Source organism: Diplodia corticola (assembly GCF_001883845.1).
Source record: "Diplodia corticola strain CBS 112549 chromosome Unknown scaffold9, whole genome shotgun sequence".
Lineage (NCBI taxonomy): Eukaryota > Fungi > Ascomycota > Dothideomycetes > Botryosphaeriales > Botryosphaeriaceae > Diplodia > Diplodia corticola.
In genome coordinates, this window is record NW_017971488.1 from 89,221 (window position 1) to 102,279 (window position 13,059).

At 56.9% G+C, this 13,059-nt stretch overlaps 2 protein-coding genes across 2 annotated transcripts; one reads left to right on the forward strand and one right to left on the reverse strand.

Moving 5' to 3' along the window:
- Positions 1-1,856: 1,856 nt before the first annotated feature.
- BKCO1_900028 (mfs lactose permease) lies at positions 1,857-3,879 on the forward strand (the record flags this gene model as incomplete). The annotated part of the gene is made up of 5 exons (XM_020279849.1): positions 1,857-2,033; positions 2,089-2,706; positions 2,767-2,949; positions 2,999-3,469; positions 3,601-3,879. 5 exons carry the CDS (start codon positions 1,857-1,859, stop codon positions 3,877-3,879), a joined length of 1,728 nt encoding a protein of 575 aa, XP_020133184.1.
- Positions 3,880-6,351: 2,472 nt separating this feature from the next.
- BKCO1_900029 (cytochrome p450) lies at positions 6,352-8,496 on the reverse strand (the record flags this gene model as incomplete). Its single annotated transcript, XM_020279850.1, has 4 exons — positions 6,352-7,165; positions 7,224-8,007; positions 8,060-8,317; positions 8,373-8,496. The coding sequence occupies 4 exons, from the start codon at positions 8,494-8,496 to the stop codon at positions 6,352-6,354; spliced, it is 1,980 nt and encodes a 659-aa protein (XP_020133114.1).
- Positions 8,497-13,059: the final 4,563 nt, after the last annotated feature.

Genomic DNA, 13,059 nt, shown 5'->3' on the forward strand with positions numbered 1-13,059 from the left:
TCGTAATAAAGAAACCTGGATGTTGGTGGTGGCCGGTGGTGTTCTCTAGAACGCCTCAGCCGGCATAGCCGGTTTGAAACATCTTGATGGCTTGCATGGAGCTACCTGGCCACATCTTAGGCCAACGCATGTCGCACCCGCAACGGGACTGGTGTGACGGCGATGTCAGCTTTGAGGGCAGCTTTCTCTGCAGCTTTGGGCAGCGCAAGACTGGCACCGAAGCTACCATTCCAGCGAGTGTCTCATGCAAACTCGAGGGCCTGGCCGGAGACGGGTTGCCTGTTTCGCTCGCTGCCGGCGCTCAAGCTGTTGGCTTTTCAATGAGTGGCTGAAACCCGATGCACCAAACTGCATAAGGCACGGACTCGAGCACGCTTCTGCCATTTTGCCACGGTTGCCAGGCACACCCCCCACGCGACAGCAGCAGATGGGGTGCAGGTGCAGGCGCCGGGAGATTTCTTGGGCTGACAGACGCAATCAGCAGCGCGGCGGCGGGGATCAACGCCAGAGATCGTGGAGCACGCAGCTGCGGGCCGTCGGACTCGAGGGGGCGCGAGTGTCGGTGTGATTGCAGCGCGGGCTACGCATTGGGACACGCTGCTGTGCGACTGAGTCTGGGGCTGCTGAGGTCTGCCGGCCACTGACTCACGGCGCGGTTGGGCGTAGAGCGCTAAATTTGGGCGGCGCTTCTCCTTCGAGATGCGTCGTTGCAACTTTATTGTGACAGTGTTGCACGGCAGGGTCGGGATGGAATCTGATCCGCTGGTTGCTGACTGCCGGCCATGCCAGAGGGGCGGCGGCGGGCGCACTGAGAGAGGCACGCAGGCCGGCGTCCGAGTCGAGCTGTTGCAGCGGGCGAGGGAGGACGTCTCGTGAGACGGTAGCTCGATGCTGACGGGCCGTGTTTCCAGCTCTCAGAGCCGGCGAGGTTCAAGACGGCGGCTGGACTCCGAGCGGACTGGAACAAGTGCCGGGCCCGGCATGACGGCAGCACGGCAGCACCGCCGGATTGGGCGTGTGGTGTCGGGCGGGGGCCGGGTGAATTGGTGAATTGGCTGCGCCTGCCTCTCTCCACCTCCGCCCTCGCCGCCCTCGCCGCTCCCACCGCGCCGGCTCAATCGAATCCCTCGTCTTGCGTGCAACCCCGAGCCAACCACCGCTCGCCTGACTGTGCCCACCGCCCGTCCGCTCACTCGCTCACTCGCTCACTCGCCCACTCGCCCACTCGCCCACTCGCCCGCCGCCCCTCGCTGGCTGGCTGCTGGCGCGGCGGCATGGCTATGGCTCTGCCTCTGCCTCTGCCTCTGCGCGAGCGAGCCGCCGTCCAGGCTCCCAGCCCACGGGGCTGCATTGCGCAAGCAGCCGGCGCATTGACTGACGGCAGCAGAGCAGAAACGTCTGCGAAACCGGGAAGCTGGGCCGGCTGATCGAAGGGGATTCCCTACACGAGCCTTCGCGTCCATCTCCGGATGCCCGCGACCCCGGTCCAATGGTCCAATGGCAGCCGCTCCTGTCGTCCTTGGGCAAGATGCGCCGCCAGCTTCGCTCCGCCATCAGGTCACACACGCCCGTGGGATCGCGGGCAGGGTCTGCGGGATGGCGCCTCTAGCTGCCGCCCAGCACCCTACCGGGATGCATTCATGCAGCTGACGCTCCAATATATCCTGTGTCTCGACCCGGCTGTCAAGCCCTATATTTGCCCCGGACTGCCGCCAGACGCCCGCGCGCGCTGCCAGCCATCGTCGTGCTGTCTGATCTTGATAGCCGTTGTTTCTTTTTCGACTCCATGTCCACTTATTGCTCCAGTCCCCAAACACTTCTGCTACCAACATTGTAACCGCTCCTGACCCGCCGCCATGGCCCAATCCAGGGTTTCGGCGCAGGACTACGGCTGGGAAAATGCCGTGTCACGAGAAGCCTACTGCTGGCACGAGAGAGAAGACGAGCTGCAGACCGTCGCCGTCGCCAATGTCGCCTTCGCCTCGGCCGAAGCCAAGGCCAAAGTCTTCCCATGGACGAAGCGCATGTTCCTCGTATGATCCCAGCCGTCAGACGTCTTCCTAGACGACCTTCTCACCATCCGCGCAGCTTTACCTCTGCCTCCTCATCGCAACGGTTAACAGCGTCATCAACGGGTACGATGGCACTCTCATGTCCTCGATCAACTCATACCCGCAGTATCGCGACTACTTCGGCTTCGATCCCGTGAACGGCACACCCACTACTAGTTTGGCCTACGCCATCTATCAAATTGGCAACCTTGTAGGAAGCTTTGCCGCCGGGCCCGCCGCTGATTGGCGCGGCCGCAAGTGGGGGATGTTCATGGGAGCAGCAGTCATAGTACTGGGGACATGTGTCCAAGCGACAGCAACCACCTTGCCTGCCTTCATGGGCGGCCGCTTCACCCTCGGCTTCGGAGTTTCCATCTGCGCTACATCTGGCCCTGCTTACGCCAGTGAGATGGCACACCCCGCCTACAGAGGCGTGCTGACCGGCTTATTCAACACTTTTTGGTACGTGGGTGCTATTCCTGGCACTTTCGTACCGTATGCAACCAGTGCGCTGGACGGCACCCGAGCTTGGCGGATCCCCACATGGCTGCAGTTGGTCTTCTCGGGAATAGTCGTCTTTGGAGCACCTTGGCTACCAGAGACTCCTCGATGGTTGATTGCCAATGACAGACACGAGGAGGCTCTGAATGTGATGGTATGTAGTGCATGGTTTAGCCCTTGTTTCCCGTGAGCGTAGAGGCTGACTCTGACGCAGGCAAAGTACCATGGTGAGGGCAAAAGAGACTCTGCTATCGTGCAGCTTGAATACAAGGAGATGTGCGAGGACATTTCAATCACCGGTGCCGACAAGCGCTGGTGGGACTATCGCGAACTTTTCAACAGCCGTGAAGTCCGCCATCGCACTTTCATCATCATCACCTTTGCCTTCTTCAGTCAAGTTCGTATTCCCTTCTGCCCAAATGTTTCTTTTACTAATCCATGTCTAGTGGGTTGGCAATGGTCCCATATCTTATTACTATCCCACAGTCCTTCAGGGTGCCGGCATAGACAACAACCAGACACGTCTGCTTCTAAATGGCTTCCAAACCCTCGTTTCTCTCACAGGCGCCTTAATCGGTGCCGCCTTCACAGACAAGTGGGGCCGACGCAAGCAGCTCCTGACCTCAACCTTCATCATCACCCTCATTTTCGTCGCTGTCACCGCCCTCAACGCCACCAATATTCTCACCGACCCTAACACCGGCCTTCCTGTCACCGATCCAAGCGGTACTCCCATCGCCATCTCGCTAACACGCTCGAGAGGCGTCATCGCCGTAATCTTCGTCTTCGGCTTCGTGTACTCGGCGGGCTTTACGCCACTACAGGCGTTGTATCCGGTCGAGTGCCTCCGCTACGAGAGCCGGGCGAAGGGTATGGCCATGTATAACTTCTTCGTCAACGTTGCGAACTTCTACAACGTAAGTTCCCTCTTACCTCGACACAGCCACGTGTCGACCTTCATCTCTTATCTGTCTTCTCGTCTTCACGGAGAGGATTCTTCTTCTTTTCTTTGAACGCAATGTGCTGATCAATGAATGTGGATTTGTAGACATTCGTCACTGGGATTGCTTTCACACATCTCGCGTGGAAGTACTACTTTCTTTTCATCGCTTGGGACAGCCTGCAGCTCGTCATTATCTACTTCACCTACGTCGAGACCAAGCGCCGCACCCTCGAGGAGCTCAGCGAGATTTTCCGGTCCGCTCGGCCCGTCAAAACCAGTCTGGGGACGACGGTTGTCGTAGTCAGGGAGGGCAGGGGCGTCGAGGTCGTGGATGATGATCAAGCCATGAAAGAGAATAAAGAGGTCAGGTGGAGTTGGGAGTAGAATCATATGCTTGTGAATGCTTGGTGTAAGAGGAGGACAGGGACCACGGTAAAGTTGCATCTTCTTTTTGTCTTTTCTTCCTTCGGATGTTTGGGGCGTCTTTGACGTTCCTTGCTATTCTTTGTTTTACTTTTACGACTTCTAACAATCGCTGGACGAGATGTGGGGCGGAACATGGCGTTTTGATGGTTCGCAGGCGTTCTTTTTGGCTGGCACGGAATACCCCTAAATAACTCTCTACAGCATATTTCTACACGACTTTTTTTTCCTGTTTCGGTTCGGACTGGGAATGGAAAGGAAACAAGGAGGCTGGGAACTGAGGTATTTGGCGTCTTTGGGAAAGACTCGGGCTGAGGGCTTTTGCACAAAACGTACACGATGGACGACGAGCTCACGGTTGCTGGCATCTACTGGGAGATGATCATGACGACGATGAATTATTTACTTATGACGGAACAATCCTCATATACCCCGAGGATATGGATATTATGTAAAGGAACTGGGAAGGGGGAGGAGGAAGGGTAATATCCTTAGCCACATAGTTGAAGATAAATTAGAGACATGTATGAGGGATCGTCACTTCGATTCAGCTTTGGCTCTGCAGTGAAGTACACGGCGGATTGTCGTACACGGCGCATCAATCTTCCGCACCTGGCTAAAGCTAGCCCTTCCTATCTCCGAATCACGCACCCTTGGCCTTGCGCCAGACACTACTCTGCATTAGCGGTGCAGTTGCGCATTTTTAGCTCGTGATCATTTGAATGACCGCCGCAATGGAGGAGGGTGGAGAGCGTTACCATCAGTCGTCGACATTCAAGCAAAAGGCAGGAGTGCAGAGCAGTCGTCCAGACCCCGTGCTACATTCAGCCTAAGACTAGCAGGCTGATCGGTCGTCCTCTTTCTTTTTCTTCTCTCTTTCTCCATCTCACACACACTCTCTCTAATCACGGACTGAAGGATCTGATCCATGTGTCGTCAGACGGAACAGCATGATTGCGTCACGTACCACCTATGCAACGGGCCGTCAAAGGAACGACGTGGCGCTCGGCCCAGTCCCTGCTGATTCGCGTTCTTTGGTAGTCGGTATTATTGTGCACATGTAAGGGTGTGTGCGTGTGCGTGCGTGTGTGCGCGTGTGCGCGTCCGCCCGCCCGCCCTGCATGCGAAAAAAAACTAAAAACGCGTGGTGCACCCCACCCCACCCGTTTCTTTTCGTGCGTTTGGTTAGTAATACGTCTGTCTGTAGGCTGCTGAGACTAGTGCGGCGCGTGTGTACATACCTATGCGCGGCGCCAACGGCCCCATGGTAAACCCCGACGTTTGTCGCATCCATGGACCGGAAGGGTTGATTTGCTGACCCGGGAGACGACTGGGTGACGTGCGACGATGCAATGCCGTCCTTTCTTGCTGCTGCTGCTGCTGCTGCTGCTCACTCGCTCCTACCTATAGCTTTCTCCAGATCGGGCGGGCTGCCGGGACGTCATTCGGTTACGCTGGGTCGTGCAGGGAGGGGTGGATGGGCTGAGGACTTTCTTGCTCCTAGCTCGTCTCGGTCCAGCTATGGTATTGACCGGTACTGAATCTGACCTCCTCCTCCTCCTCCTCCTCCAAACCGTGTTGGTCAGGCGACTGGAGATGAGACGAAGCACTCGAAGGGTTTCGCCGGGTGGGATCAATGTTGCCGGGGAGACGGGGGCGGAGGAGGCGGCGGGGAAGGTTGGTTTGGTTTCCCTGGTCTGCTCGAAGCGCAAAACCTTGCATCTCCTAGGTAGCCAAACACACAGAAGGCATGTGGTCCCGGGCTCGGGGGCAAGAAGAAGGCGCTTGTTTTCTGCAAGACATGATGTTTGTCCGAGCCTTTTTCGCCCACGCGATTGGTCGATTCCCGGGGATGAAACTTGCTGATCTGCGGGATTGACAGGCACCTAAGTATTAGGTTTCGCACTGATCATCGGGCCTTAGAAGCACCTTTTTTAGACACACTTTGCAAGCTTGGATGCGCTACTGCGGGCGGAAAGCTGGATGACAAATGCAAAAGGCTGACGTGGGATGGCGGCCGGTTTCTTGGACCCTCTCGTGTATCGTGCGTCCGCGTTTGGTATAGCATTTGCGAGAGGCGCGTTGAACTTACTGTGTATGGTTAAGCGCTTTGCTTCTTGTGGTTAGGTCCTCAGGCTAGGCTGACTAGTCTGCACAACATCCTGCTGTGCTCGCTGAGAACCGTGGAAGAGCGGAGGCAGGCGGGAGCATACTAGGCAGCGGGCGAGACTGCAGTGAAGTTCAAAGGATGATTATGATTTGGGCGTGGTATGCCCATCGTAAGTGCACTAGTCTAAAGTGTCCGCGCTCGCGTTATCAACAGTCTGTCCGTGATAATCCTACATCAGACTGAACAGCCCATCGTTATAGAAAGAAGAAATGCAGTGGGTAGTAAGAAGGAATGGAAGAAAAGGGGATCCCCAAGTGCCGTCGCTATCTCAGGCCGTTGCTGTTCGCCACACCCACCCACCCGTACTCCTTGGCCTCGCTCTTCCAGTACTCCTTGCCGGCCGGGAACTCACCCTCCTCCTGCTTCTGCCTGAACAGTTGATCAACCAGCTCTTTACGCCTGTCCATGCCCTTGCGCACCTTTAGATCGAATTCGAATGGCTTCGGCTTTGCAATGAGCAGATGGGTATAGTCGAGCGTGGGGTCAATCTTCTTGGCCGCCTCCTTACCAGCCTTCACCGCCGCCGCAGCAGCAACAGCAGTTTTCTGCTCCTGCTCCCATGTCTCGTGCGCCTCCATGTCAGCGTTTTCGATCGGCCATGCGCCAGGTGCCTTGATCTCCGTTGGCCTGGTGAGGTTTCGGCGGTTCTTGAGTGTGGCGGCTGCGGCGGCGTATTCGGTCGCGGTCGCGATGACGGGCTTCTCCTCGAACAAGGGCGTGCCAATGACGCTATCCTTGCGCTCTTGCTCATCGTCGGTGCTTAGCTCCTCGTTCGAGATGCTGGCCCCCTCGTTGAGATACGCGCTGCCGACGGGTGAGGACGGTGCGTTTTCGGGAGTTGGGGCTTTCTTCTTGATGTCGAACAGCCAGGCCAGCGCGCCGAGGCCAATCAACAAATCCTCGTCGGCGACTTGTTGCCCTTGGCATAGCCGCCGCCCATAGCCGAACTGGCTGATGTTGATGATGCTCGGGTGTTCAGTCAGCGGCTCCTTATAGGCGGGCGACTGGGGGTCCAGCCAGCGCATCGGGTTGAAGGTGTCCGGGTCCGGAAAGAGTTCAGGGTCGCGGGCGATTCCCCTGTTGAGATTCTTAGCAAGCTGTTTGAGAAACGGGGACCATATCATCGGGAGCTTACCACTCGAGAGGGTGCATAACGCTGCCAGCAGGAATGTGGTAGCCGTTGTACTCGTCATCTTGAATCAGGTAGTGCGGGATGCCGGTCGGGACCGGAGGACGCCAGCGCATAACCTCGCGGATGAAAGCACGGAGAACGGGTAGGTTGGGACGGTCCTCGGCCCGGGGGAGACGCTCGCCACAGACGCGATCCAGCTCCTCGTGCAGGATTGGCAGGTACTGAGGATAGTGGCACATGGCAAGGCAGAAGGTCTGCATGGGGGCGGCGATGGTGAGGGCTCCGGCGATGCCGTGCATGCCCACGCAGAAAGCACCCTCGAGGTCGTACGAGAACTCCCACTTGTTCCAAGTTCCAAGGAGGATCTTCATCCAGCTGGGCGCAGCTCTCTTCTCGTCCATGTCTTGCTTCACCTGGTTCTGCATGATCTCGAACCACCTGCGCTCCGTCCGCTGTCTCTTGCGCTCCCATGCCTTGACTGGGGAAATCCAGTCGGGCAGGTTCATGAGGAAGGGAAGCTTGTTTGCGAGATGGCCGGTGGGCGAGACGGAGATCAGCAGCTCGCGTGCGCGCTGTTTGAGCTCGTCGCTGGCCTCGGCGTGGCCCCATGCCAGCCTGCACGTAACGCGGGAAATGAAGGACTCGAGGGCATGATTGTAGTTGTGTGGCTCCTCGACGAGCTCCTTCAGCAGACGGATCGACTCGAGTTCGGGGTAGTGGTAGAAAGTGTTCTGCTTCGCTTCGCGCATTATGTGTGTCGCGACTTTGCGCTGGCGGGACCAGTGGGCTGTGAGGCGTCAGTTTCGGTGTATTGACGAAGGGGGGTTTCTTTGGCTCACGGTTCTTGCTCATCAAAGGCAGGTATTCGGCACTGGTGCGGTTGTCGTGAAGAAGGGCAGGAATATGAGGGCGGTCGGAGTAGATGGCGGCCTTCTTGGACAGAAGATCGCGTGCTATCTGGTCGGACGAAATCCAGACATGATTGCTCCCAGCAAGGTTAACCTGGTAAAGCGGGCCATACTGCTTGGACCACTCGTAGAACTTGATGTAACTGTTCTGCTCGGGGACGTCGGGCACGGAACCAAGGACGGGATAGCCTGCAGATCTTGTCAACGCTCCAAGCTTGAGTTCGCCTGGACGGGCCGAACCGACCTTTGGGGCCGGGAAGAGACTTGAGGCCCTGGGGGAGCTTGGGCTTGGGCGGGAAAAAGACAGTTTTGATTAATGCAGCCACGGCGACAAGGCCAAGGGCAGCGACCAGCATGACCAAAGCCATGGTGAAAGAAGGGAGAGATAGGCCTATTGCCCAGAGAATGGCACAAAGTTAAATCCAGGCAGGGCAGGGGGAGATGCTGTAACTAGGCGATCCAAGGGAGATGGAAGCGTAATAGATTATATGGACAGACGGCAAGACGGAGGGGACCAAATGTGGCGCACGTGGAGCGAAACAGCGGATGGTATAAATACGGGAACCGCTTACATGGCTCGGACATCGGGGGAGGCCCAAGAGCTTGGTGCGATGCCGCCGCGCTCTTCTGACCACACCGGGGCCATGGCATGGACGGGGGGGTGTGTGTCTCGTCAAAATGTCACCTGTTCGGGCATGGCGAGCTGGAGCAAGGCCTACAGGACGAGCAAGGCCCAGCACATCACTACAGCTTAGAGCAGGCAGTCCGCCCCGCGACCCGAAGTCCGGGCTCGTTTTGAAGCAGGTGAGAGGCGGACAACAGGTGCGCTGAGTGAGAGGATCTGCAGGCGCAGCAGGAGTGCGGGCGCGGCGACGAGCTGGTGGTGGGACGACGCAGATGCTGCAGTAGTTAGCGCTTGAAGCCGTTGCATGTCACGGCCGCCTGCACTCGCAACTGCCGACATGCTAGACGTTTGGCGGGGTCGGAAACGCTGCCCAGAGGGCGCCAGCAACGCGGCGGTGGCCGCAAGGCCGGTGGTGCTAGCAGTGCTGGTGTTGGCAGTGCTGGTGGTGGTGGTGGTGCTGGCGGCGGCAAAGCGGGCAGGGCGGCGCGGTAGACAATACTGGCAGTCGGCGCCTAGCCGAGGAGAAACGATGGCGGGGAGACGGCGTTGGCCCTGCGGTCGACAGCCTGCCGCCTAGCGAGCGGCGCCAGTCCGGCTGCGGCTAGCCCACTGCGGAGAGCCGACAGCCCAACTCCGGATCGCGCGCCTTCTGGCAACTTCACCCCATCCATCGCGCTCTGGTCCCGTCCACCCTGCCTTCTCGACCAATCTTCGGCCGACGCCTCCCGAGTATGCTTGCCTGCTTGGAGCACGTCCTTGCATTTTGCTGCGTCGGACCATGGCCACCCCACCTCTGCGTCATCTCCTGCCACCGCACTTGGCAGCTTGAGCATCTTCAGCCGCCCTTTCCCCTGATTCTGTGCCTCCACATGGCTCCCTCGCCTTGTGCCATCGAGCCCATCTAACGTCTGCTAGCACCTCATCGTCGCAACCGACCAGCACTCGTGCCTGCCGAGCCTCGTCCATTGTCCGGGACGAGAACAGTGCTGTATCGCCGCCATCTCCTGCACCCGCTGCGCCTGCTGCGCCCGCTGCGCCCAGCAACCAACTTCGGCCGAGCTCGCGACCTCGGTCATAACCTTCGTGCATCCAATGCTTGGCCTGCGTTGTTGTCTCGCTCAGCGGGCTTAAGGCGCGGAATCTAACCAAGGCAATCTTCGTTACCGAACGGGAGCCTGCATCTGCCCGTCCGCCACTCGACCATCTTGCACCTTCATGAGCTAGCTCCTCAATTGGAAACCACCGTCCGCCCTCCTGCCTAGTTTCCTGCACTATGCCAGCCATGCGTGATACCGGCTTGCACGCCGGTCTACGCCACGGCTTCATCATCCGTGACTTTGGTACTCTGTTCGGCTAACGGGGCTGCCCAGCCTTGCCAGAAGATCCCAGATCTGAGATCTTACGCGAGCTGGCCATGCGCATTTCATCTAAAGCTTTGGTTGGGTTGTGGCAATTCCATGCTCGTATCAAGGCCAAGCCCGCCGCATCCTACGGATCCCCTCAGTTCAACTCAGCACCCCACGCGTGTCTATATCCGGGGGCGCAATAATGGAGAAGCCGGTCAGATATAAACCTCCCTCTAACCGCTTGATGTAGCACGCCGCTCAGCACTTTTCCAGTGCAGGCTCATTGGCAGCTTCATCATTATCCTCTGAAAAGGTTTTGAATATGAAACAGGGTTCACTATGTCTCCCTTGCATCAGTTACACATGGGAATCTGCTGGAACCGCTTTTTAAACTCAACCGTGGGCTCCCTTGTGCCCAACAGGCCGATGCCGAGAGCCAAGCTTTTGCTGATTGTCGCAATCTCGTCATGTGGAGTGAGAGTTCAATGCTGCACTCAGCGCACGTGAACGACGCAGCTTAATAGCCATTCATTGCCGCACATTTGCCACTGTTCTATCCTCGGTGGTACTCTTCTCCGCAATTACGTGGCAGAATCCGGCTCATGCCGCCTTCTAGAGGGTGGCTTGATGGACAACGGAACCCAAAACATGCAAGCAATTTTGGCGGTCTCCGCAAAAGCTTAGCCAACGCTAGATCAATAAACTTAGCATTATTCCATCGTCGTGGCCGGTTTCCCAGCCATTAGCAGCGCCTTCCGCTCCCTTGGCCGCACCCTGCCCCACGGTTTTCCCTCCGAATCCGCGCCTACGTTTTCGTACGCCGTGTCCGCCTTGCATACAGACGGGAGTTTCCATCAACGGACACTCAACTCGTAAAGAATTCCAATGAGCCATTCCACCAGAGTTCGGACTCCTGTCGCCGGGTCGATCGGGAGCGGACGGGCGATAGCTCTCGCCGAAACAGAATTCTGCTGTCAAGTCGTGGGCTAATAATGCATACAGCTTGCGTATGCGAAACCGAAACCGCATCCCCCCAGCCGGTTCTGGAGCCGGCCGGAGGCGGGAAAGTCACCGTTGACTCTTACTGTCCCCCCGTCAGCATCGCCACTCGGAGTTTATCTTTAGCAAGTCGCTGACGGGATTCCCTGGTTCGGCATCTGTCCATGCGATTGTCAGGGGATGCGCTGACTGGCCGGTCACGCACTGAAGGTGATGACTACACATCGCAAAAAATAAAATGAGATAAAAAAAAAAGGGCCTGCGACAGCGAAAACACAACGGTGTTGATAAGCTTGTGCTTTAAAGTTATGTCCCGTTCCCGTTCTCAATTTTCTTTTTTTTTGTGTTTCTTTTTCGGCCTGGGGACTTCCGAGAAAACCGTTTGCGCTGCACGCGAGCTGTGTACCACCTTCTCGAACTCCCCCGATGATGCATAGGCTTGCATGTTGCATACGGCATGCGTCATTCCCGTCTTTTAATTTTTTTTTTTGCTTTTTTCCTCCGATTCTCTTGGGATTCTCGCGTGGCTTGCGAAAGTGGCTTGACGTCGAGCCTTAGTACTAATTGTTGCTCCTCCCGCTCGCGCGGAACGGTCAGAGTTCCGAAAATCCGAGCCCCGAGGTGCTGGTGCCTCCGGCGTTGGCATCGACACACTCGTGCTGATGTGCTCTTGGTAACGGCACATTTTCTGTGGCGGGCGCTTATTACTCGAAAGCCGGTCGATCAGTTCGGGACTTGGGGGGATCCCCGGCCGGCTGGGATACTAAGCGGGTCTTTGACCGGACGGCCGGTGATCAGCGATCTGAGGGATATCAGATGTGGGCTCTCACATCAGCTTTCGGAGTGTTGCGGAATCGATGACTAGGCTGGTTAGCGAAGCCGTCCCAGTGGGTTACGAATGATATCGACCCACGGCAACCGTCGACGTAGGCAGTTGATGTAGATTTTCCACGACCTTTCCTCATAGGTAGCTGAGGCATATCCGGATGTGGATGCGAGTATCAGAACTGCACAAATGAATCTAGATGTAGGATTCCGCTACCCAATTTGGCGGCTCAAATTTCTTTCGTCGCCCACTGTGCCGCTTTGATGTCTGGACCTGAGCTCGTGGGGCCCGTGTCGAACGCTCCTCTGGGGAAAGCGATTCCCGTGATTATTTCTCCGTACTCCGACACCCTGAGTACTGCTGTGGGGATTCTCTTTCCACGTCAAGGATTTCGGGGGCCCGCGGAACAACGCCACATAGACTGTTTTCCCGTCCAGGTTTTAGCGGTGCTACCCATATCGATCTCGTAAGCTTACTGTTCCATGGATGCCGCCAAAACCGGAGGAGAAAAACAAGAGCAACGGCAGAACTGGAGCACAAGAAGAGGATTCAGCAATTATTTTGAACGGAAGGAAGTACGCCAGGCAAAATAGCAGACAGATGGGCCGAGGCAATGGTAGTCAGGCATTTGCAGGAATGTCATGACAGAGGCGCCACATCTGTTCCTATCATGCAGTTGGCTCGACGTTCCAGACAAGTGCAGATCAGTGATATGTTGGAATGTCAGCACGCACCCGAGATCGAAAGAGAAGCAGCTTGGAGACCTTCAATGTCAAAGCATAAACAGCACACGAGGAAACACTCCAGCGCCATGCAATCATTATAAAACTTTTTTCTTTTCATTTTCAAATATCGCTACATAGATAGGCTCCATCGTCTGACCACATCAGCCGTGTCAAGGGCGCGTGCCCAGCACAACCGTTCCCTCCCTCCCACGCGACATTCGTCTTTCTGTGCGTCGGCTCTTTAATCATCCAACAAACAACAATGGGTATTGTCCCTCTTCTCGACGCCCGAACCCTTTCAATCAAGAACGCCCCTCCTCCTCAGCATGATCCAATAAGCGAGATGACTATAACAAACAACAACAGTAACCTGCTTTCCTACCGTCCGTCCAGTCCCACATCCAGCATGG